This window comes from Bubalus kerabau, chromosome 19, assembly GCF_029407905.1.
Source record: "Bubalus kerabau isolate K-KA32 ecotype Philippines breed swamp buffalo chromosome 19, PCC_UOA_SB_1v2, whole genome shotgun sequence".
NCBI classification, from domain to species: Eukaryota; Metazoa; Chordata; class Mammalia; order Artiodactyla; family Bovidae; genus Bubalus; species Bubalus kerabau.
The window spans coordinates 25,547,350-25,573,339 of record NC_073642.1 but is presented as its reverse complement, the minus strand read 5'-3'; the positions used below and the strand labels follow the sequence as shown (position 1 = coordinate 25,573,339).

The window sequence follows — 25,990 nt, the reverse complement described above, 5'->3', positions numbered from 1 at the left end:
AATCTAAGTCAGGTACTCAAGCCTTTGGTGAATGTTAGCAGTTCAGTGTCCCAGGGAGGGCTATGTGTGTAGGTAATGAGAGGGGTCTATTTACTGGAGAGGTTGAGAGAAGGCAGGCAGGCAGAGGACAGAGTGAAGCTGCGCTGTGTAAGAGGAACAATGGAGTAGTTAGAATTGTCATAACTTGGGAATAAACATGGGTTACTGGAAGCAGGAGACAGTTGAGAGGTAAACAGCACTGACAAAAGCAGACCAGAAATGAAATCAGAACTAAAGAGTAATAACTTGTTTTATGGATACTGTTTTAAAATGATTTGCCGCTGTCCAGTTAGTCTTCATAAAGATCCATGGAAAATGACCAGGGGCAAATCTGCCTTCACTAAAACTTTTACAGATGTTGACTTGCCTGTGACCTTGAAGTTATTGACAGAGGTTAACACTAGTGAACAAGATTCAAAGTGGACAACTTTTCCCCTTGGTTACTTTAAACATTTACATTCACATATAGTTTGAATATTTAAATATTTAAAGTCTCCTCGGTATATTAAATTACATACTGCTTCTAGGAAAGAAGCAGTATAAAATACCCTATTTTGAACATGCCATTCATTTTATAATAAAAGAAATACAACTGTCAAATTCTGAGGTGGCATTTCATCATTTCAGTACTTCATGCCTAACTTTTCAAAAACTCGCAAGCTGCTGAAGTTAGTTTAAAAGAGAATGAACCTGTTTAAGTTCCAAACTGATGGGCAGGTATAATTCCCACCTGGCTGTCTTTTGTTCTCAGACTGTGAGCAGCTCATCACTAATTCAGGAACAGAGAATGAATGTATAAGTCCAGCTGAGCACGTTTTCCATCACCAAGGCCACATTTACCAACACTGAGATATGAACCCTGTTCTGAGGCAGAGTGCCTTCCAGGTGAACAGGAAGGCAGGAGACGTTACAGGCATATTCTTACCCCTTCACTGGTTTTTTGCAAGTCTGAAGTTGTGTTTCTTGTGTCATTGCCGGCATCTCCACCCTCAGAGCTGCTTTTATTTTCTTCTTCTTTGCAGTCTTTGTCATCTTCGTCTCCTGGAGATTTCCGGGACTGTTTAGAGGATTTCTAAAGGTTTAGACAAGTTAAAAATTATAGTCAAAAGTAGAGCCCTGATTGCACAAATTTAAGTGAGAAATGTAGGAACAGCTGGCTTATATCCAGTTTGTGTGGCCTGATACAGGATACAGCATGATACCACATGCAGGTACTAAGACTGAGCTAGATAACCCTGGACAAGTCATCTCACCTCCCTGGGCCTCAGTTTAACCAGCTGGAAAGGAAGTAGAGGTGGACTAGATAACCTTTAAGCTCTTCCCGGCAGTGTGATATGAAGGGCAGAAAATGAAGAGTCACACACCTGGAACACTATCAATGAATAAATACAGTTGATGGAGACCACTCTAGGAAGGCTACAGAGCTAGGAGGCACCCTAAAGGTCACCTGTCCTTCCCCATCATTTCACAGCAGAGCGTAAGGTCCAGAGAAGCAAGATCAACCCTCTAGGATCATACATGGACACCCATGTCAGAACACGTATGGATGCTGTCAGGTCAATGGCATATATGGCATGATCTTGGCAAAACTTGTACATCACCATGTGATCTGAATTAACTTTAATTTTTTAAATTATGGAGAATTATTTAAGAACTGAAGGCCATACTGGTGAACTAGCTCCTTTTTTATCATCTTGCTTCTGAAACCAAGATGAACTCTGCAGTGAGGATGAAAATACAATTAGAGTTCACAGCCAGAGCTGCTTTGCAGAACAGCATTAAAATGATCAAAAGCTGGCTCCACTGTGCACTTTTAAGAAAATAAAATGTAGCATTTTACTTACACTTCCTTTCTGAAAAATTTTATGAATCTTTAAGCACATGGCAGATAACAGCTAAGAAAACTCATTAAGCCAAGTCACTTTTGGTCTTAACAAAAATGAAGTTAGGAAATTTGAGCTTCCTCAGACAATCCGTATTTTAAAATGCAACTTTTAAAGAGAAAATACCTTTTAGCTATGTGACAGAATCTATAATTACATTGCTTCTATTTTACCTAACTGAAACAACCAACCAAGCCTCAAATGTCCCTTTAAAATGACTTCATTTTCCTTCATAGAAGGAAAGCAGATTAAATAATCTGAATGTGGAGTGCCTAGAGTTTAAGTTTAAATCAAGTGTGATGATATAAAAGGTGAAATACTTTTGTTCTCCTAGTAAATACAGTATAATTATAAAAATGGAGTAACTGCTTTACATAGTAATCCTCAAGTAACAGTTCCTGACTTGCAATTCTTGGAAAATAAGGCACAGCTCCCTAAAATTTATAGTGCCTACAAAGGATACAGACAAGTAACCCTGTAAGTGATTTTTTAAGTTTTATAGTTTTTCAAGTTTTTATAATTTTTTAAGACTAGAAATAGGGTGTTACTACAGTTTTGCTAATGAGTCATATTCAGTATTCAACTGAGAAATCTGGCTGCCAGGCTATATGTCATAACCTTAGGAAGCTCTCACTGGGTGTATGCAGATCCTCACAATCCCTGGAATTTTGGGGAAGGACCCACCCTTCACCAGTTTCATCAACGTGGCCTTAAACTGGATGTGTATCCACCCATTGCTATCTTTGGTTTTTAACTAGGATTGCTAATGGTTTACTATCAGCATCAGTTCAGTCTGTTGTGAGGTTCTCTTGATTAGCCCTCCTTTTTACAGTAAATAACGTCTATGCAAAGTATGTTTTGCTAACAATTTTCCAGTATCTTGTTATGGCTTCAATATGAATCATACATACACTTACTGCTCAAGTGATTATATATACATATCCTCCCTCAAGTGTGCTTCTACTATGGCTTTTCGTTATGATTACTGAACTTTTTTTCCCCACAAAAAACAGAATTGGGTGAGGTAGAGGGGATGTGGGACTCTTCCCTCAACCTAACTTGGATGCAGTCAGAGAAGTTTGTGAGCCACTTGTTTTCAGTGACAAAGGAAGATTATTCAACTTTAATAAAAAGATGTAGGGGGAAAAAAAAAAGTCACCACACACAACCAAAAGGAAATATTTGGAAAGCCAAAGAGAGCACTGAGGTTACCCCAGGTATGTGGTTCCCAGACTGGCAACCTCAGCTCACGGATATTTAAGGTCCCACCCTAGACCAACTAAAATAGAAATTTTGGGGTGGGGTGGCGCTGGGCAATATATTTTAACAACCCCGTTTCCAGGTGATTCTGGTGCATGTGAAAGTTTGAGAACCATTGTGCTAGCTTATACAGCTGATACCGAAAATAAATCATGGTTCTCAAATGATTACAAAAGTTGTGTTCTTGAAGGAAGCAAAGGGAATGATTCTTTAATTTAAAAATAGATAAGCCTTAGTAAGTATAGTATGCCTTTCCCTCTTCATTGCTTTACACTATAAAGTCTACCCCAGGCAGAGTTCCATTACTTCTGGTTTTCACAAGAGAAATGAAATAAGGATGCTTAAAAGTCACATATACACACTATTAAATATCTCGGCTACCTTAGAAAGCTTAGGTAATTTAGGGTAGCACAACACATTTCATAGAAGCTCAGCAGACAATCATGAATTAAATAAAATAAATTCAGTTGGGTGTGTAAGTGAAGTCCAAAATGCTAAAAGAAATTCAGCTTAAAAAATAATCCCTGTGGGAGATCCAGTCTTCCACAGGGGTTATTTTTCTAACTATTTTGCTGTCATTTGCAAACTTTATCCTCATTTAAGGCAGATACCATGTTCTTCATGAGGTGTACAGGAAGTAATATGTATGCATACAATTGTACCTGTATGGCAGTTGGGTGGGTTTTATAGACTGTAAAATAAAACGCTGACAGTCTAATACACCCGTGATACTTGTTTTTAAGGAGTTTCCTAAGTATATCCAGTCACTAAATACCACAGTCTAAACGGAAGTAATTTCTCTAAGGATTCATTCACCTTTGTGACAGACCAATTACAGCAAAACTTGTACCAATCTTTATCTTCAAACATCCATTTATCCTGCTTAAAGTTTCTATAAGGTGAACAAACTTCCACAATATCAGTTTTTTCAACTGTATTTCTGAATTACTGTATGAAAAACCTAAACTTCTGATTTGTAAATCAAGGATCATGTCATGTCTCCAATAAATCATTGTTACATTTGGAATAAAATTCAAACTCCTTAACACATTATTGACCATAGGCAGAAACTATGCCTGTGGCCAGTGGTTTGTTATGTACGTGAATACTGAAACGTCTCTGGTCAATACCGTTCAGATAATCAAAGACATATTTAATACATCTCTGGTTAGTAAGCTGTCAGCATGGCATACCAGTCTCCATTGTTTAGCCTTTGCTGGTCTCTCCTTCCTGATCCTGATGCCTGCCTTGTTGCAATTCAGGAACATGTCAAACCCTCCCCACCTTCAGAGCTCGGCCACACACGGCTCTTCCTTCCAGACTCTTTCAGGTCTCAGCATAAACTTAGTCTTTTCAGGAAGGCCTGGCCACTCTATCTCAATGGATGTACTTTGTCATTCCCTGCTCCCATTCATTTCCTTCATAGCCCTTCCAGAATTTATATTCATTATTGGTTTTTACTCTGTGTTTCCACCCCCAACCCACTGGATGATAAGTTATAGGAGGGTAGGACTGGAGTTGGATTTGCTCACTAGTATCTACCTAGTACAGTGTCTGACATAGAACAGGTGATCAGGAAATAGGACTGAACAAATAAAGTGACAAAATACAGTCTTTAAAGAAAAGAGACAAGAGTCTGAGTCTATCTCTATGCTTCCATAAACAGTAACAGACATAGTCCTAAATCGTACTGAAGTCTCCTACATTCTTAAATTCTTCAGAGCTCATCTGGGGACAGTTATCAGAGGGATACCTACTCTTACACCCTTGATTGAAGAACAGTCCTCCTCCAACTGAGAAGGCGGTATTTCAGGGCCAAATAGCCCTTATGAGAGTCCACAGCAGCTACGCTCACGTCTAAGATTACCTGCCTATTCCCTTCAGATGTATTACTGTCTCTGAAGGAAGAGGCTCAAAAGAGTTGATATATTTATATATGTATTAACAAGGGGAAAGGTTTCTTAGTAACCTTTGAAGTGTATGACTTTTTCCTCTTTGAGCCTGCTTTTTCACTCTTTCTTTTGCCTTTTCCATCTTCCTCTACTCTGTCGCCTTCTTCCTCACTGCTTGCATCAGCAGTATTCCCGCCTTCTCCCTCGGTTTCTGAAGAGCTCTGCTGCTGAATTGCCTAGGAAAAAAAATAAAATATTAGCTAATTACATTTTGAAAAATAGCAAAGATTGTAGACTGCAAAAACAATCATTCTATTTTAATTAGAAAAAGTTCAGCTTACTCTAGATTTTCAAAATAAAGGGCTGTCAACTTCAATTTTCCAGTGACCACTTGACATGAACCCTCTTAGAGTAACAGAATTACAGGCATACCTGGGAGATATTTTAGGTTCAGTTCCAGACCACCACAATAAAGCAAATATCACAAAAAGGCAAGTCACATGAATTTTTTGGTTCCTCAATGCATATAAAAATTATGCTTATACCATACTGTAGTCTATTAAGTTTATAGTAGCATTATGTCTAAAAAAACTATGTATATACCTTAAAGATATTTTACTGCTAAAAAATGCTAATCATCATCTGAGCCTTCAGTGGGTCCTAACCTTTTCGCTGATGGAGGGTCAGTCACATAGATGGCTACTGACCGATCAGTGTGGTGGTTGAAGGTTGGAGTGGCTCTGGCAACTTAAAGTAAGACAACGACATCGCAGTATCAGGTGACTCTGCCTCTTACGAATGAGTTCTCTGTAGCAGGCAACGCTGTTTGACAGCATTTTAGCCACCACAGAATTTTTTTCAAAACTGGAGTCAGTCCTCTCAAACCTTGTCACTGCTCTATCAACTAAGTTTATGTAATATTCTGAATCCTTTGTTGTCACATCAACAGCCTTCACAACATCTTTACCAGGAATAGCTTTCATCTCAAGAAACGACACTCTTTGTTCATCCGTAAGAAGCAATTCCTTATCCATTCAAGTTTTAACAGCAGATTGCAACAGTGAAATTATATCTCCAGGCTCTGCTTCTAACTCTAATTCTCTTGCCATTGCCACCGCATCTGCAGTTACTTCCTCCAGTGAAGTCTTGAAGCCCTCTAAGTCATCCAGGAGGGTTGGAATCCACTTCTTTCAGATTCCTCTTAATGTTGATAGTCTGACCTCTTCCTTTGAATCATAAATGTTGTTAATGGCATTTAGAATGGTGAATCCTTTCTAGAAGGTTTTCAATCAACTTTTCCCCATGTCTGTAAGAGGAGACACCAACTATGGCCACTATAGCTTTATAAGATGTATTTCTTAGATAATAAGACTTTAAAGTCTAAATTCCTCCTTGATCCATGGACTGCAGATGGATATGGTGTTAGCAGGCAGGAAAACAACACTCATCTCATGGTACATCTCTATCAGAGCTTGTGGGTGGCCTGATGCACTGTCAATAAGCAGGAATATTTTCAAAGGAATCTTTTTTTCTGAGCAGTAGTTCTCAAGAGTGGCCTTAAAAATATTCAGTAAAGCATGTGGTTAGTACATGGTGCTGTCATCTAGGTTTTGGTGTTCCATTTATAAAACACAGGCAGAGTAGATTCAGCACGATCTTTAAAGACTCTAGGATTTCCAGAATGGTCAATGAGCCGTGGCTTCAACTTAAAGCCACCAGCTGAATTAGCCTCTAACAAGAGTTAGGCTATCTTTTGAAGCTAAGTCAGCAGAAGAAGTCTCTTCTCTAGCTATGGAAGTCCTAGGGGGCACCTTCCGATAGAAGGCTGTGTCATTTACACCAAAAAATCTGTTGTTTAGTGTAGCCACCTTCATGAAGCACCTTAGCCAGAGCTTCTGGATCACCTGCTGCAGCTTCTGTATCAGCTCTTGCTGCTTCACTTTGCACTTTTATGTTATAGAAACAGCTTTTTCCTTAAGCCTCTGGCACCAACCTCTACTAGCTTCACACTTTTCATCTACAGCCTCCTCACCCCTCTCAGCCTTCACAAAATTGGAGTTAGGCCTTGCTCTGGATTAGGCTCTGGCTGAAGGGAATCTTGTGACTGGTTTAATCTTCAATCCAGACCACTCAAACCTTCTCCATAGCAGCAATAAGGCTGTTTCACTTTCTTATTATTCATGCATTCACCAGAGTGGTACTCTTAATTTCTTTCAAGAACATTTTCTTTGCATTCACAACTTGGCTAACTGTTTGGCTCCAAGAGGCCTAGCTTTAGGCCCATGCCAGTTTCCCACATGACTTCCTTAGTTTCTAAGGTGAATCATTTCTAGCTTTTGATTAAAAGTGAAAGACTTGACTCTTCCTTTCACCTGAATACTTAGATGCCACTGCAGGGTCATTAACTGGCCTAACTTCAATACTGTGTCTCACAGGGTGGCTGAAGGAGAGGGAGGGAGACAGGGGAACGGCTGATCAGTGGAGCACTCAGAACACACACAACATGAACACATACACATCAATTAAGTTCATGTCTTATATGGGTGGGGTTTGTGGCATCCCAAAACAGTTATTATGGTAATATCAAAGATCATTGGATACTATTAACAAATAGAAGAATAATGAAAAAGTTTGAAATACTGAGAGAATTACCAAAACACGAAGCCAAGACACAAGGTGAGCAAGGGCTGGTGGAAAAACAAGGTCAACAGACTTGCTCAAAGCAGGGTTGCCACAAACCTTCGATTTGTAAAAAATGCACTGTCTGTGAAGTACAACATAGCAACATATGCCTGAACATTTAATCCAAAGTGCGACTGGAGCAAGACAGAATTCTGACTTCAGATTGGTGGTGGGTAATTGTTAATACAAAGTACACACAAGAAACATTGAAAAAAGAGTTAAAATTAAAAAATGAGATACAGCAAGTGATATAGCAAGTGTCACCTGGTATCCAGTAAACTTTACTCCTGGGTTATTTTCTATTTCCCACAATCCTTCATTAAATCCTTTCCGTTTGTTTGATTTTCCAAACTTGTCTTTGTATTCCTTGTAAGGGAAGAGGTCTTTGGGACCTAGAAAAGCACTGCAGAGACACATCAGAAAGAGATTTGACATCTGACCTTCAAATGTAAGGTATTTTTAATATCAACTCAGGTGTCAGAGCATATCTTAGTATATAAATTATAAGTATGTATAAACTCTCTGAGTTAGGCACATATCACAAGATGTTTTGCACACATAATTCAAGGTAGAAAAAAATGGACAGCTAGGTATACAGGCCAGCAACGCTGACTGTGTTGCTTTGATTTTAAATTACTAATTTTTTTTTTGTTTTGAAATTGATTTTTAGTTAAACAAGTAGTTTTAAGGATGTCTACTTTGACCACTTAAATCATCTTACACTAAGACTTATATATGCTAATCTTTCATAGGTAAGGGGTGTAAAAACATAAACACTGGAGTAAAAAATGATTCTAACTCTATATGCCACATTAGTATATTTATTATTTCTATAAATTAAAAAATCATTAGTGTTTAATGAGGCATTAGACAAGAAAAAAATTAGAAGTGGCAAACTAGATAGAATCGTCCAATTTAAACCTAATCTTAAATTAGTCATAATTATGAAAAGAAAATGAGAATAAATCCTGAGGCTGGCCTAGAGATCCGAGCATTTAAACTAAAGTCTTCAGCATTACTGTCTATGACATTAATCTGGCAGATGACACAGTGGGGCCCACCGCCTGGCTGAGATGCATTTCAAACTGAGACTCATTTATTCACAATTTACTGAACATCTCTAAAGTGTCAGCTGTTCTAGAGGTGCTCGGCGTTCTTCAGGGAACAAAAAGATGAACATCTCTGCCCTCATAGAGCATACATTCTAGTAGCAAGAGTAGGAATCTAGACAATAGAAAAGATAAATAAAATATAGTACCATGTGCTAAAAATAAATAAATCTATTGATGATGCAGAGAAAGGGGATAGTAAGGACTGGGGTGGATTTTAACAGTTTTAGAAATACAGATCAAGAGGGAAGGCCTCACTGAAAACGGAACATCCAAGAACTGAAGAGGGTGAAGAAGGGACCCATGTGGTTATTTGGGGAAGAGGAGAGCAAGTTGAAGGAAGAGCAAGTATAAAAGGCCCTGAGGTGGAAGAATGCCTAGTGTGTCTGGAGTGAAATGAGTGAAGAGAGAGTCGTGAGACGAGGTCAGAAAGGTACCAGTATGGGCGCACGATCGTGTTGGGGCTTTGAGGCCACTACAAAGGCTTTGAGTCAGATGGGAAGCCATTAACGGTTCTGAGTGTGACAATTTGTGTTTTAAAAGGGTCACTCTGGCTGTGCTGAAAACACACTGAAGGTCTGGGTACTAGGGCAGAAGTGGAGAGACTAATTAGAGGTTACTGAAGTAACAATGGTGACTAGGACCAGGGTGTTGGTGAGAGGTGGCTGGATTCTGAATTCACTCTCCAGGAAGAGCCAAGGTGATTTGTTGATGAGTCGCATATGGCATGTGAGAGGGTGGAACTGAGGCTATCTCCAATGATATGGGCTTCCCAGGTGGCTCAGTGGTAAGAATCCACCTGCCAATGCAGGTGATGCAGGAGATGCAGGGTCGATCTCTGGGTCGGGAAGATCTCCTGGCGAAGGAAATGGCAACCCAGTCCAGTATTCTTGCCTGGGAAATCTCAGGGACAGAGGAACATGGTGGGCTACAGTCCATGGGCTCAAAAAGAGTCGGACATGCCTGAGCACGCACACACACCTGCCAAGGATACAGACTGAGAAATTAGAAGAATGGACTTAATATACTGAAACGCAAGATTTTTGAGAGAACAAGATTTGAAGGTGACACGTTCAGTTCTGGATGTTAAATCTGAAAACCTAGTTAGATATCCCAGTGAAGATGTCAAGTAGGCAACTGGGCAGGTGATCTGGAATTTAGGAAAAACGTCTGTGCTAGAGGTGTGTATTTGGAATTTATCAGCAGAAGTGATATTGAAAGCTTTGAGACAATGGGTTAACAGTTTACTGTTGATTTTATAAATTCCATTTTCTGACTGGATCTTAGTACTGGTCCCTTCCTTACACTGCCCAGCTGATCAAGAATTCAAGTTGATAAAATTACCCAAGCATGCTTTCTGACCCCAATCACCATATCTTCTTTGGTTGTTCAACTTTAACTGTTCAGCATGATTGCATTTCACTGCATCCAGAGATAGTTTATTAGGTTATTGGACATTTTAATCAAACTGAGCATGAGAAGGACATGTGACTTTGGGTCTGGTGATTTCACTTGCAGAGCAATTTGACATGAATTATTAGACTACAGCTTTTGACCTTTCTCCAGTTGTCCTTGACTCTAGGTATAGGAATTAACTGTGGGCTAAGCTGCCTGAGGTTCATGTCAGCTATTGATGCTAACCAGAGCTTGTCTGTACTTTATGCCACAGGAGCCAGGGTTAATGATTCAACTGGCCATGTGAGCTATTGCCAGAAAGAGGGACATTGATTGAATGAGCTATTCTAAAACAAATTCTTATTTTTGATAGATGATCTCGGGTTTTTCTGGTTTACAGATAATTCCGCAAATCAAATCTCCTTTCAATTGGTTAACTTTGCTGTATGTTTTATAAATTTTAAAGGGTAGACCAGAAAATAAAATTGTTCAAAGTAATATGCTCTAAGAATGTTATTTTTTTTTTCCTGGCAAAGGCTGCCTTAAGAATTATCCAGACTAAAACTACAGGGGTAGAGTTATATGTGGCAGAAGAAATTTGGGCTCCAATCTCCTGTCTGTCTGAGCAACAGATTCACAGCCATGTTCCAAGAATTCTGGCTCTGCCTGGGGGGTGCTCCTGCTGATAGTTTTCTTGTTAAATTCCTCGCTTTTCACATACTTTCCCCCCGCTGCATTTATTTCATTGAATCAATTTCAATTCATTCAATGGCTATTTTTGAAAACACCTGCCATAAGCCAGGCACTGTGCACAGCACTGTGTATACAGGGCTTAGCAACATTCACATAATCTCTGCCTTCATAGAGAGACTGAGTATTAGGCACTTGCCAGGCATATAATCTCAGGTTCAAGGACACCCAATACCTAGTAAATGATCAGCTGAAACAATCTTGTAACAATTTTTCTGAAGTTCACTGTCCTCTAGATGTTTTAAAATCTACTCCTGGATGATCAAACCAGCAGAAAATTCACAAATGGACTGTAACACACTGCTCCTTGGTAGAAATGCTTTTACTGAATTGAGACTTGGAATTATGCCACTGACTTATATTAAGGATGCTACAAGAAAGAGCTCCATAAAACCCTTCATACTGTTCCCTGGAATGATTCTGTTACATTTATTAGCAATATACCGGGTGGCAAGCTCTTAAAGGGCAATTTGTATTTCAAGTGCCTCAAAGAATACCCAGAAAATATTTACTAAGTCAATGAAAGTCATCACATAATATGAGTAAATGGGTGACTTTGGTGTATATAGTGGGAATATAACAATCTTGCTTATTAAATTGTCTTGTTCTAGATATAACAATCAGATCACTTAGAATTAAGTCCTAAAGGAAAAGCAAAATAATGTATGGACACAAAACAGAGTTAGGAATGAGGAAAATACAAAAATAGGTATCACAAAGCCCTGAGCACTTATTACTTTGGTAAAACATTTATTTCTAAGCCTCTAGCAACCTCTTCAAGGAGAAAAACGTGTTAAGTTGCATTGTCCACAAGTGTCTATTAGATAAAAACAAAACAAAGAAAAGAAAAGAAAAGAAAACTAACCTCTTGAAAGAAAACATAAATGTTTCTCAGATGAAGACAAGCAAGAACTATGACTTAAAGGGCCCTCTCCTGGCTAACTCTCTCTCGTAGGAGAATAAGGAAGATGTAAGGGTGCTAGAGACAGCAAAGTAAGGAGAAGTTCATGCCTGGCTCTGCTAACATTCACATAAACATAGGGACGACCCTGACTTTGAAGACTTACAAGATTTCATCACAGTTTTTAGCTTTTGCTCCCATTTGCAACTCCTATTCCATCTGTGTCCTTGTTGTAAACAACCATACGTGTTCTCAGTGTGTCAAGTTTGCCTACTGTTCCCTAGTACCCATGGCCATCTTCTTCCTTTTAATGGATTACTCCTCCCAATTTGTTTCCCAACAGGGCTGCCTCGCTAGAGACCATGTTTCCAGCTTCCTTACAGCTTGATATGGCCTGATGACTGACCAAGTTCTTGCCACTGGAATAAACAAAAGTATAAGTGACATATTCAATTTCCCTGTCATTTCCTTACCTCTTCTCTCTCCGCCTTCCCTCTATCTGGAAGATGCATGGGCGCTGCTGAGCCAGTTTTTGCTTTTTTGTTCCTTTTTCAAAATAAGCAGACAAGACCAATACCCCCATGGAATGGCAGAACAACACAACAGAAGAAACCTGGGTCCCTGGAACAGAGCTGACTACCCACCTTGATGTATCTGCCTCTCTCTGGTTGTTTCAAAAAAAAAAAAAAAATAGTAAACTCCTATATTATTTGAGACACTGTATTTTCAGTTTCCTTTATTCAACAGTTTAACCTGTACTAAGTGACCAACAGAATTATAAAAACTTACAAAGGTGGTATGTTTCCTTCAGAGACGGACAAACTGTGAAGAGGCCTGAGAAACTGTGAAATATGAATGGAAGACATATGTTTCTAGCAGGGAAACATACACGAGCTACAAGAGAAATGACTGGAAATGCTAAGGAAGCCACCCTAGGACTGAGAAGTATCCTAAAAGAAACTTCTGGGTCATGCCCAACATTTAAGCAGAAACAAATGACATTCAAAAGCAAAATAAATGAAAAATCTTGACATTAAGAAAAGATATATTAGCTTTGTAATTTTATATAAGTGGTTATAATGATTTTAAAAGCATATAAAATAATATACAGTGATTGTTTAACAACATATGTCATCTAGCAGAATCAAATCAGAACTGTTGAAAATTTATGTTGTTTTGTTGACTTACGTTTCGTGGGTGCCAAAAAAGAAGATAGGGTATTTATTGGCTGGAGGCTTCACAGCTCCCTCTGGGAGTTCATCGATCTGTTAAAAATAAAATCAGGTTAAATAGCATAAACACGAACAAACACTGTCATGATAATTTATTGCTATTTTCAAAATAAAATTACTCTAATAAAAATCCCAGTCATTTTTCTTTTCCCTGAACCTTATTAAAATGATTCTAGAGGTCATATTGACACATCATATGGAGAGTAACTCTGTGAACTGATGGTAACCATTATGGCAACACATAATCAGGAGCCAAAACTACTCACTTCCTTCAGCTCAATACAATTACACTTGGGAATCTGTCCTGGTGAAGTAATACAAGAGAATAACAAAGAAACAAAAAAGATGCACTTTGGGGGGATAGCAGCAAATTTTTACACATACACACACACTCCCTAGAAACATAAACATTACAAAATAGGAGAATTATGGAAAATTAACAAAATATTATATAGTGGCTAAAAGGTATCTCTTGCCTGGACTACTACAAGTAGTAGTAGTCTTGTAGTCTACTACAAGACTCTCCCCACAAGCTGAAGTTGGAACCATGTTTTTAAAAGCATATTCAATTGCGTCAAATCGTTTAACAGCTTCTCAGAGCTGTGCACCTGAAACCTCTGAGACTTTTTAAAAGTAAAGATCATCAGTCTTCCCCAGATCCATCAATTCTTACATAACAGCTGAGTTTGAGAACTTCCAAACTCTTTAGAATGCTACATATAGACCCATTATTTCCTAGAATGTTTCAAGAAGTGGTCCTTGACTTCTAAATCTCCATCTGCAACCCCCACCTTTCTTTTGAACTCCAGGCTTGAATTTATAAATACCTTCAAACCATTTTTATTTATAGGTCCTGCAAGCAGCTTAAAATTAAGACAAGGCTATGAATAGGAGAAGAGACATACTTGTAGTTTATAGAGCAAGGAAAAGTGTCTGGTATCCAGTGTCTTGAAGAAATCTAAGGCCTTCTTAACTAACATATGGCAACAGCCTGAAGATTACTAAATATCACAACTTCATCTCTGAACTGAATGAACCATGTGTCACAGAACAGATGTTCTGGCCTACTGAGAGAAGATGGACTTTGAGTCTGGAAATGTGTAATAAAGTCTGGCTTCTGACTTAAACTGATATAGAAAACATCACTTAATATTAGACTTTCACATCTGCAAAATGAGATGGTTGTACTAGGTAACCTCTAGGTTTCCTTCAAGTCCTGAAATCCCATGCCTTGTCTAGAACTGAACTAATTTTCTCTGAATTTGTTTTGTTTCCTGTCTCATGGATTGGCACACTCAGTTACCAAGAAAGAAACCTTTATCTTTTTATTATTTCCTCAAGCACTATGTTCACTTTTTCATCAACTTCTCCAATTTGGCTCCTGAAATGTCTCCAAATTGCATACCATTCCCATTACTAAATTTAGTTCCCTAAAAAAGTTCTCATGATCTTTTGACAAGGCCACAGCAGCCTTTCAAATTATCTCCTTGTCTCTTAGGCTTGCCCGTTACCTACTATACAGTGTTGGTCACTAAACTGTGTCCGACTCTTTGTGACCCCATGGACTGTAGCCCGCCAGGCTCCTCTGTCTATAGAATTCTCCAGGGAAGAATACTGGAGTAGGTTGCCATTCCCTTCTCCAGGGGATTTTCCTGATCTAGGGATCGAATCTGGGTCTCCTGCATCACTGGCAGATTCTTTACCATCTGAGCCACTAAGGAAGCCGACTTACTATACAACTTCTGTGTAAACCTTGTATATGTTACATTTCAATACACTACCGTGTAAGGACAATTTAAAATGAATAATTTCATTCTGAATAAAACTCAATATATTTTCAGTTTTATATATATACACACACACATATATTATTGTGGTAAAAAAGACCTAGCATAAAATTTTCCATATTACCCATTTTTAAACTTATAGTTCAGTAACGTTAAGAATATTCACACTGCTATGATACAGATCTCCAGAAAGTGAACATATTTTAAAGAACAAAAACCAGAAATATGGAAATGCATATATTTATGTATGTGGGGGCACTGAATTGCTAGCTGACAAAACACTATCACATCAGGTTTTTTCCCACTCCTGTGAGAAAACTGAAAGTGAATCTTTTTAAAAAATCTTTTAAAACTTTTCTTTCACATAAGACATAACTTGTGATTGAACTCTTCCTCTGCTGTAATGTTATATAACTAACATCTACTGTAGAAGCTACAAACTCTTAAGCCCATGTCCAGCCTGAAGAAATGCTTTGTTTGGCTCATACAGTGTTTTAAAAATACTGAATTAGTTGTCAACACTTTAATACTGGAAGATTCATTATTAAAATCCAGACTAATAGCTTCTGTGGAAAAAATACTGAAGATAGGGCTGAATAACACTAAGCCTGATTCCCACAAGGCAACAATCAGCTGAAGATGATCGACAGCTGCCTGCAGACAAGGTCTGCTCTCTCAGGTGTAACCTGTCTACCTTTCTCCAGGTGATCCTTTAGATGCCTGCTTCCCTTACTTACATGACTTGCTTGGCCTCTGAATATCTGAGTTCATGCCTCCTGTGATAAACAGTGTCAAGACAGCGGCTTTATCATCACTCTGGTTCCCTCAAAAAGGTGTTAAAAGTTGACATGCACTCACTGTATTTTATTGAGAGTCTTTGTTCTGAAAATTACGCATTGACAGTTTTGGAATTATACTGAGCTGTTCAAGTGGATATACCTTCTTGATCTAATTAAAGAGTGCACCTCTGAGGCACTGGTTTTTGTGTTTGTTTTGGCTTCTAGAGTGAATACTCAGTGGCAACAGAACTTTATCTTCAGTTGTTCTTGTTCAGTCACTAAGTTGTGTCTGACTCTTTGCAACCCCATGGACATAGCACGCCAGGCTTCCTTGTCCTTCACCATCTCCTGGAGTTTACTCAAACTCATGTCCATTGAGTCAGTGATGCCATCCACCCATCTCGTCCTCTGTCACCCCCTCCTCCTCCTGCCCTCAGTCTTACCCAGCATCAGGGTTTTTCTCAATGAGTTGGCTCTTCACATTAGGTGGCCAAAGTACCAGAGCTTCTGTTTTTCTACTGTTTCTGCTTTCCTGAATTTTATTTTCACTTTTATTTCTGGTTCTTGGCTATGTTCAGTTCTGATTCTGGTTTGCACATAGCCAGTGTTATTCCCCCATAATAGGAGGCTGGGGATCTAGTTTCTTTTGGGTATGACAGGGCAAATAATCTGGTACAACAGTCTTCTGGTTTGTAGAAGAATAAGTCCTGCTTTGACTGGAAAGAAGAAAGCCCTTTGAGATCCAGATCAGTTAGTGTATGAATTTAGTGCATCCTTTAACCTGCAGCTGAAGCTGTAGACCTGAAGCTGAGGCCTCTGTGTGTGTCTATACTCGAAAGAGTCTTTACCCTTCCTTGCATGAGTTTGAAAGATTTTCCTTTTTCTAGGAAGGGTATTAACAAATTAGATATAAATTTCTTAAAACGAAAGAGTTTTGTTTTTATTGAGTTATAGATACTAATAAGATTACAAAAATCTAATATAAAGGAACATAACAATCCTCAAGAAATTAAAAAAGTGAACGTAGAGTACTTCTTGTTATTGTTCTTTGTTTGTCTGCTCTGCTCACTGCAGAGACACTTCGGGGAGGTCAGGCAGAAACTGAGACTGTCCCTTGGGCCCGAGGAGGTGGGGCCTGGAGGGAGGGGGCCTCATGTTTCCTAGGAAACTTGTTCTCCAAGTCTCATCTCTGGGCCCTCGCCATCAATACCACCTGAGGACTCAGGAGAAATGCGACTTCTCAGTCCACAACCCAGGCCAACTGACTCAGACACCTTGCGGGTTAGGCCCAAGAATCAGTGTTTTAAGAACTTCCAGCTACGCACACTTGGGTGCATGCGTTCTTTCAGACTACATTTTTCTCTGGAATATATGCCCGAGAGTGGGACTAGGGTCACATGGCAGCTCTATGTTTAGACCTTTAAGGAGCCTTCATACTGTTCTCCAGAGGGGCTGCACCAAATCATATTCCCACCAAAAGTGAAGAGGGGCTCCCTAGCTGTTTCAGATGTTAATGATAAGACATTCCACCCTCCTGCTGGGGGTCCTCAAGATGAGCCACCTTTGTTTCCTATGATTAACTAAGTCTGCTTAAATCTGCAGCAGTTTTGCACTGAGACTGCAAAATTGCATCAGTGCACATTTATTTCCCTAATACTTTAAAAAAATGTATAAAATGTACATAAAATTCTCAATCTTTTAAAGGAGTGCTGCTGCTGCTGCTGCTAAGTCACTTCAGTCATGTCCGACTCTATGCAACCCCAGAGACGACACCCCACCAGGCTCCCCCGTCCCTGGGATTCTCCAGGCAAGAACACTGGAGTGGTTTGCCATTTCCTTCTCCACTATATTAAATGTGGTGGCCTCTTAAGGGAAAACACCCTTCTCACAAGAATATTTTTATACATGAATCCAAATTTAAGTAATCAAAGTGAATCTTTGAACAAATCAGACTGGTTTACAATTCTGGTTTAAAAACAACTATTTGTCTTTATCTGGATTTAATCATTGCAGAGTGTAACATAAGTAAATAAAAAAATAATAAAATTGGGGTTTCTCATGAAGATACTAATTTACCTCTGAACTTAAAAGAGTCTACTGATAAGCTAGTATTACTTCCATATAATGTTTAGGAGTAAGGAAAATGTAAACTTAAATTACAATTCTGACAAACTTTCCTGTATCAACAGTAATTATATTCTGTGGGATGTTAAGATCAAACACAGTTTCCAATGGTAAACTTTAAGACCTTGGACTAATAACTAAATTAATTAAAGGATAATCTCTGCATCTTTGAATAATTCCTAAGATAGAATGCTGAAACGACTGGTCAGCAAGTATGACCAGCAACTGCATGCTCAGTTGCTCAGCCATGTCCAACTTTGTGACCCCATGGGCTGTGGCATACCAGGCTTCTCTGTCCATGGGGTTTTCCAATCAAGAATACTGGAGTGGGTTGCCATGCCCTCCTTCAGGGGATCTGCCCAACCCAGGGATCGAACCTATACCTCTTATGTCTCCTGAATTGGCAGGCAGGTTCTAGTGCCACGTGGGAAGCCTTCAGTAAGTGTAGTTTTAACAAATATATGACTTTTAACTTTTAAATGTACTGGAAAGGATATATGTATTATGTGTATCCATGAGCTTTTCTGGTTTGTTAAAACACGTGTATGTGACAAATTTCTCAGCTTCTCTGTGAAATAGGAGTTACTTTGGTTAAATTATAATATGGAGATTGAGACTATACTAAGAGCAACAGTGACAAGAAGTAGAACCATGTATGCAAAGGTAATGAATGGCATAAGCTCTTGTTTATTAATGGGAAAAGGTTAGTCCTGTACTTGAAGTTAAGTATCTAGGTTGTACCATACTGTGAAAGAGGACAAATCTGGATACTGAAAGCTGTAGATTTGTAAAAAGGGAAATTTACTTGCCCTGGACAACAATAACTGCAAATAATAGTATAAACATATGCAATGAAATGTTAAAATTTTGCCAAAGCTGGCTCAGTTTTGATGGATTTACTTGTAATATTAAAAAGTAAAAGCTTATAAATCCATTAATGTCATGTACTTATTAATATAAAACCAGAATTTGGTTTTCTCTGTTAAAATAACAAATTGGTCTTGGAATACTCTATCTGTTTGTAATAACATATGGCAAAAGGTTATTCTCTACCTCCTGAATACTCTGCATAGACAGTCATATCTCACTAGAGTAACTTCCTGGACTTTGTGCTCTTTCCTACCCTTAAATTTTGCTTAAAAAAAAAAAAACCAAAAAACACAATAGAAGTTCCTTGCAAAAGAGTTAAAGTTCTTAAAAAAAAAAAAAGGAGGGTCATAATCTTCAATGCTACTTTATTTAAAACATTATGTTGTTACTATGACTAAGTCATTATTCATTACCCTCAGATATCTAATCTCCAGTCTTAATCAAGCTATGCAGTTTGATAATTCTGTGATGCTACTGAGTTCATAGCACTCACTGGGAAACAAATAATTTAGTTCAGACTGTGGTATAAGACTGCAAATTCAATATTATGTGCTGCCTCAACATTCTGTAACACTGGGATGGTTCTGAATGGCCTACCCACAACTTCTCTTCCTCATTCTGCTCTGTGGACAAGGTCCCTTGGTCAAAAAATCCTCCTCATCTGAGGGACCAAGCACAGTTTCTTTCTATCCGTAAGTAGCAGGTTTTGGTTCCCTTCTAGCCTCCGAATTTTTCAAACAAGACAATCACACCCTCCTGTGGGAACCCCACTCTCTTGATACTACAAAACCTGCCTCCCATTGCCCCAGCTGCTTCTGAGGGCAACCTTTAGGTCGCCTTGCATGGCATGCAGTGTCTTCCTCCTCTGGGAGTGAGTTTACGGAATTAATAAATAGTTGGCTATCTTACCTGTCCAGTGTTTTGTGTGAGCCATTACCAAAAACATATGTGGGGAACTGTCTGTCATCAATAGATTGAATAGGAAGTGATCCAAATACAAATAGGCACCAACATCAGGGGAATCTCATCAGAATGCTGGAGTAAGAGGTTCCACACAGTGGTACCTTAGAGGTTTCAGGTACTATAGGAGTCCAGATGGTAGTTGGGGGTGGGGTTGAATGGAGGATGAGAAGTCTTGAGGTCCAGAGGGCTAGGCAAAGATACCAAGATCCCTCCCTTGGCAGTGTCTCTTCTCTCAGAAAAGCTCATGATCCATTCATGCATTTACTTTGTTCAAATGTCTACTCACATAGCACTGCATCAGAAGATTTCCCCCTTACAACCCAACTTAAAATAGTACCTCTTACCCTGTCATTCTCTATTCTTTTATTCTGCTTTATTTTTATTATAAGAATTCCCCTGACATCGAGTATCTGTTGTATCTTCACCTTAGAATATAATCTCTGTGAGAGGGAAACTTGGTTTTGTTCACCACAATAGCTCTACTGCCTAAAGCAGCGCCTGATGCTGGGTGGTCCCACGAGCATAATAAATATTCCTCGAGGACCAAGATTTCCTTACTCACTCAGGATCTGAGGAAGCCCTACCTACACTTGCACACAGAGAGAATCAGTAACCCTGACTGTGAAGGAGAAGAGAACTGTACATCACAGAACACTTTCAATAACATTACTAAGAAAAACTATTTTAAGGTTATAGTATAAAGGAATCTCTATGCTTAAGAAAAGAAAACGAGTACAAACAACTTGTCTCCTTGAATATATCAGTAAGAAGAACTGTGGGGGCCAGCTGACTAAGAATGTGGAGAAATAAAAAGACCATTTTACCTATCAAAGTTTATGAAGTGAGTTTAAATTACAGAGGGGAAAAAAAGCTTGTGATCTTATTATAAAATGGTTTCAGGTAAAGAGAAGTCTACAAACAAGTCAACAAATTCACTGTAGGGGAAGAAAGCACAGTATGGAAAAAGGAAATGTGTACAAGAGGACAGGAAGAGAATTTTAAAAATTTGAGTATATTTGAATTAACAAACAGGTAATTGATCATCTTAATATCTGAAAATAATACTTTCTTAGAAGGACCCCAAGCATGATAAGGAAATAACTTGCAATATAACAGTTCAAAAAATCTGTTGAAAACCAGTCCCTAATTATCTTCAAGAATATAAAACCATTACTTGTTAGTTGACAGAGTGATCTCACACTAAAAGACAATTTGCTTTTCACTCCATAAAACTTTGAAAAACCTTGCCATTTTCATCTTTTAAAAATTTCAAGTAATTTTGAGAGGTCACAATATACTTAGAACGCAGTGCTTTTACTGTAGGCTTTATGTAGGGGGCAGGCCAGATGACTTATTGAGGTGCCATGTTGGTATGTGACATTTGCGGATTCTGAAGGAGCATACATGGGGCATTAATACATTTCACAGTGCACCTGCAGAGAGCCACCTGGACAACTGGAAGAACTCAGGCTGAACAATAAAGAGCGAGGGATGTGGCTTATGATCTTCATATAAGATCTTTATCTGTAGCACCAGATCCTTTTTAAAAAAAATTATAGCAATCATATTTTAAATGAAATGTCTGGCTCATTTCCCCCAACCTACCCTCAGTTTTTTAAGCAACTGTCCACATAGGTTCAATTTTGAAGAGGTATAAAATACACTTTTAGGGTTTACTTTCACTTTCATTGAATAAAATTAATATATAGTGAAATATACTGATCCTAAATGTAAATCTAATGAGATTCTGATACATGCATATGCCCATATAAGCAGCCCCTAATCAAGTATGGAACATTTAAGTTGTCTCAGAACGTTTTCTCAGCTTCTCTACCGGTTACTTTCTGTCTACCAAGACAACTATTTTCCTGATTTCTGTCATCATAGACCAATTTCGCTTGTTTCTGAACTTATAAGTTTTAAAAAAACAATAGCAAGAAGTCTTTGGTCATTGGCTTCTTTTCTCAATGTCTTTTTGAGATAAATTCATATTATATTAGTAATATCATTCCTACATCATTCTTTTATATTGCCAAATAGTATTCTACAGCATCTGTTCTCCAATGTAATGATGGACATTTGTACTGTTTCCAGTTCTGACTACTGTGAATGAAACTGCTATAATTATTCTTGTGACTTTTTGAGGGTAATGTATGCTTTTCATTTTTTTGGATCCTAGGAGAAGGATTATTGGGCAATAGTATAGGTGTATGTTTAACAACCTAAGAAACTTCCACACTGTTTCCCAAAATGGTTATATTATTTTATAACCCCTTGAACAATACATGAGTTCCAGCTGCTCTGCACCCTAACCCACATTTAGTGTGGCCAGTCCTTTTTAATTTTAGGCATTCTGATAGATATGAAGTGGTATTTATCTTTTAACACATCAAATGGTCACAGTGCTTTACACATTTACCCAAGAGAAATGAAAGTGAAATGAAAGAGAAAGAGCAATGCAAGTTCACACAAAGATTTGTATAAGGATCTATATGGCAGCTTTACTCAGAATGGTGAAAATCTGGAATAGCGCAGATATCCATCAACATGAGAATGGTTTAACAAACTGTAGTAATATTCTTACAAGCGAATATTATTCTGTAATAAAAAGTACTAATCACACAATAACATGGATGAATCTCAAAAACATTATGGTAAATGACAGAAACATACATAAAAGCATAATACTGGAATACAGCATAAATAGAATATTACATGATTCCATTTACATGAATTTTCAGAAAAGAAAAAGCTAGTTTATGATAAAAAAACAAACCCTGAACAGTGATTACCTCTGGGGGAAGGTGGGAATGGTGTGACTGATGGAAACAGGCGTAAGATAATTTTCTGGGGGGATGGTGTATTTCATATCTTGATAGGGGTTTGGGTTTTACAGGTGTATAAATTTGTCGTAATGCATCAAATGGAACACTTAAGATTTATGCATTTCACTGTAAGTGACTTTTTAACTCAAAAATGTAAATAAACATTAAATCCTACTTAATTACATGCATGCTAAAGTATTTAGGAATAAAACATAATAATGTACACAAATTAATTTAAAATATATAAAAGTAAGATAAACGGGTGATGGATGGATAGAAATGTTTTAGAATAAAATAAAATGTTATAAAATAAAATGTTAAATGTAGATTCCAGGTGGTGGGGGTATGATGCCCACTTTTTATATCAACTTTCTTTATATTTCAAAAATTTTGTAATATTTTGGTAAAAAGAGGCGGAGAGAGGAGAGAGGATAATGAAGGTATAACAAGTTGGTTAAAACCTTGTTTTTAAAATATGATCAACTAATATTGTTTGGACAATAAATCAGTATGAGACAGGAAACTGCTGTACTTTCTTATATGCCAAGGGTTTTAAAACTGTGTACGTACTTTAGCTAAAAACAATTGAATTTAAAGAAGAAGTTTTAATCGAATAATGCCATTTGCAGCTACAAGGATGGACCTAGAGATTATCATACTAAGTGAAATAAGTCAGGCAGAGAAAGATATCACATGGTATCTCATATATGTGGAATCTGTAAAACAAAGATAATTTGAGCTTTTTAAAAAAATTTACAAAACAGAAAAAGACTACAGACATTGAAAACAAATTTATGGTTACCTACCAAAGGGAGAAAGGTAGGGAAGAGATAAATTAGAATTAGCGATTAACAGATACGCACTACTATATAGAAAATGGATAAATAATAAGGATCTCTGGTATAGCACAGGGAATGATAGTATCCTGTAACCACCTATAATGGAAAAGAATTTGGGAAAGTATATATATCTGAATCATTTTGCTGTATACCTGAAATTAACACAATATCAACTATAATCAACTATATTCCAATTAAAATATTTTTTAAAAGTTTTAAAAACCACCAAATTGTCAATTAGAGATTGCACTTCCACCAATAATGTGTCTCTAAATCCCTGCATCTTTACTAATAATGGAGAAGATCTATTTATCTTATCTAATCTCCCGTGTGACAAATGGGGTTTTAATTTGCACTTTCTTAATTACAGATGATGCTCAGTATCTTTTCATATGCTAAAAGTTATTTGTATTATATTTCTATAAACTCCTTATTCATACCCATTTTTCTACTGGGTTGTTGTCTACTTTTGTTATTGATCATTAAAAGCTCATTTTGTCTATCTATCTGGTAGTCCTTTTCCTACCATTTGTTACATGTATTCTACCCATTTATCATATGTCTTGATTTCATCTGCAACATTTTTTTGCTAGCAGAAATTCTTAATTTTTATATAGTAAAAACTATTAATCATTTCCTTTGGCTTATGGGTTTGTATTACGCTTAAAAGGTCTTTGCTATTCCAAGATTACCCCAAAATTCTCCAATATTTCTTTTGTGACTTCACCCTTTGCAAAAGGATTCCATGAATTTTTTTTGTAAGCTAGAAATGTGCCTAACAATGAGTGTAGGGAAGTGAACACCCACCCCACATAAACAAGTACTAGGACTATAAACTGCTACAAACATTTAAGATGCTGATATGATTGCATATGTTATAAAATGAAAACATACATACCACATGGCCTAACAATTTCACTTTTAGGAACCAATCTATCCTACAGAAATAAGAACACAAGTGAGTATACAAAGTTAAACAAACCAACATGTTCACTGAGGTTCTCCTGCCAAAGAAGAAACAATTAGCAGGACATCAATCAGTATGCTGCTGCTGCTGCTGCTAAGTCGCTTCAGTCGTGTCCGACTCTGTGCCACCCATAGACGGCAGCCCACCAGGCTTCCCCGTCCCTGGGATTCTCCTGGCAAGAACACTGGAGTGGGTTGCCATTTCCTTCTCCAATGCATGAAAGTGAAAAGTGAAAGTGAAGACGCTCAGTTGTGTCCAACTCCTAGTGACCCCATGGACTGCAGCCTACCAGGCTCCTCTGTCCATGGGATTTTCCAGGCAAGAGTACTGGAGTGGGGTGCCATTGCCTTCTCTGATCAATCAGTATAGGAATGGTTAAGTCAGTTACGGTGCAGTCAGGCTCTGGCACATCCATAGCCAAGATCATATGTGTTGACTTGGAAAGCTAGCAGTATATCAAGGACAAGAGCAAGGAGCATGATGCAGAATAAAAATGGTAACTACATAAACCATGCATGCATGTGAATGCGTATACAAGTGGAGTAAAACATGAGGAAGGGTGCATACCAAACTATCAGTACTAGTTACCTCAATGGAATAGGCATGGTAGTGCTATAAAACTATATTTCTTCTGTAATTAGAAATAAACAAAAATATTATTTTTTAAGAGTAATTCAATAAAAATATTGATGCTCAGAGCATGCACGATCAAGTCTGATTTAAAAAAAATAATTGCAGAATGGAATTTCTATTAGGTAAAGAGCAAATGGATAATTAAACTTTCAGACTCTGCTGAGGACGACTTTTTCTTTAAACAGTCAGCCTCTCTGGACCAATGATAATCTTGTGTGTGTGTTCAGTTGTGTCAGACTGTTTGTGACCCCATGAACTGTAGCCCACCAGGTTCCTCTGTCCATAGGATTTCCCAGGCAAGAATACTGGGGTGGGTTGCCATTTCCTTCTCCAGGGGATCTTCCTGACCCAGGGATTAAACCTGAGTCTCTTTTGTCTCCTGCATTGGCAGGTGGGTTCTTTACCACTAGCACTGCCTGGGAAGCCCCAATGAGAACTTTCTCTCATTAGATACAGAGGCACCCTTTCCCACTGCAAAGGTGGTCTGGAGTGAGTCTCCAGTTTTAAACCTGGTCTGAATTTCAAAGGATACTATAATTGTAGAATTTCAGCCTTTCCTTTCCCATTCCCCTAGAACAGAATCTTAGCTGGTCTTCCTCTAGCTAAGTTCCCTTAATTATAAGCAAAATTTCCTACAGAACATTTTAATGGGGAGAGATTCCCTGTTTTACTCATATCCTCCAAACCCTGTCTTCTCCATCAAAAAAATAAAAGAAAATAATTTTAAACTAAATACAGATACCTATGAATCCAATTCACAGTATCTGTACCAATTTGGGCACATCTTTTACTTTTGGTGTCAATTCACTAAGGTTTATGTTGTCAACAAAATGATATATAATATCTGCTTTTCTCCCTTAAATTTTATTTTATATGATACAAATCACTGCCGCTTCTTGCTTTATTCAAATATGATTCTTCTCAATTTGGGGCTAATTATTGTCTTCTACTATTTTGTGTTAGATTGGTCTCTTATAAACATTGCATTACTTTATTGATACAAATGGAGACCATTTATGTTTGTAATATAATGTCTGGCTTTTTATGCTTCTGTTTTTTC

General features: G+C 37.9%; 2 protein-coding genes across 2 annotated transcripts in view; one reads left to right on the top strand and one right to left on the bottom strand.

Moving 5' to 3' along the window:
• TM6SF1 (transmembrane 6 superfamily member 1) overlaps positions 1 to 13,245 on the top strand; it is a 58,636-nt gene extending 45,391 nt beyond the window's left edge. Inside the window, exon 10 of the mRNA XM_055556035.1 lies at positions 12,255 to 13,245. Coding sequence (XP_055412010.1) covers positions 12,255 to 12,299 — 45 coding nt within the window. The 3' untranslated portion in view covers positions 12,300 to 13,245. The remainder of the gene's footprint in view (positions 1 to 12,254) is intronic.
• HDGFL3 (HDGF like 3) overlaps positions 1 to 25,990 on the bottom strand; it is a 76,207-nt gene that overhangs the window by 12,411 nt on the left and 37,806 nt on the right. Inside the window, exons 2-5 of the mRNA XM_055556038.1 lie at positions 13,100 to 13,176; positions 8,021 to 8,159; positions 5,152 to 5,310; positions 965 to 1,111 (exon numbers count right to left, since the gene is read on the bottom strand). Coding sequence (XP_055412013.1) covers positions 965 to 1,111; positions 5,152 to 5,310; positions 8,021 to 8,159; positions 13,100 to 13,176 — 522 coding nt within the window. The remainder of the gene's footprint in view (positions 1 to 964; positions 1,112 to 5,151; positions 5,311 to 8,020; positions 8,160 to 13,099; positions 13,177 to 25,990) is intronic.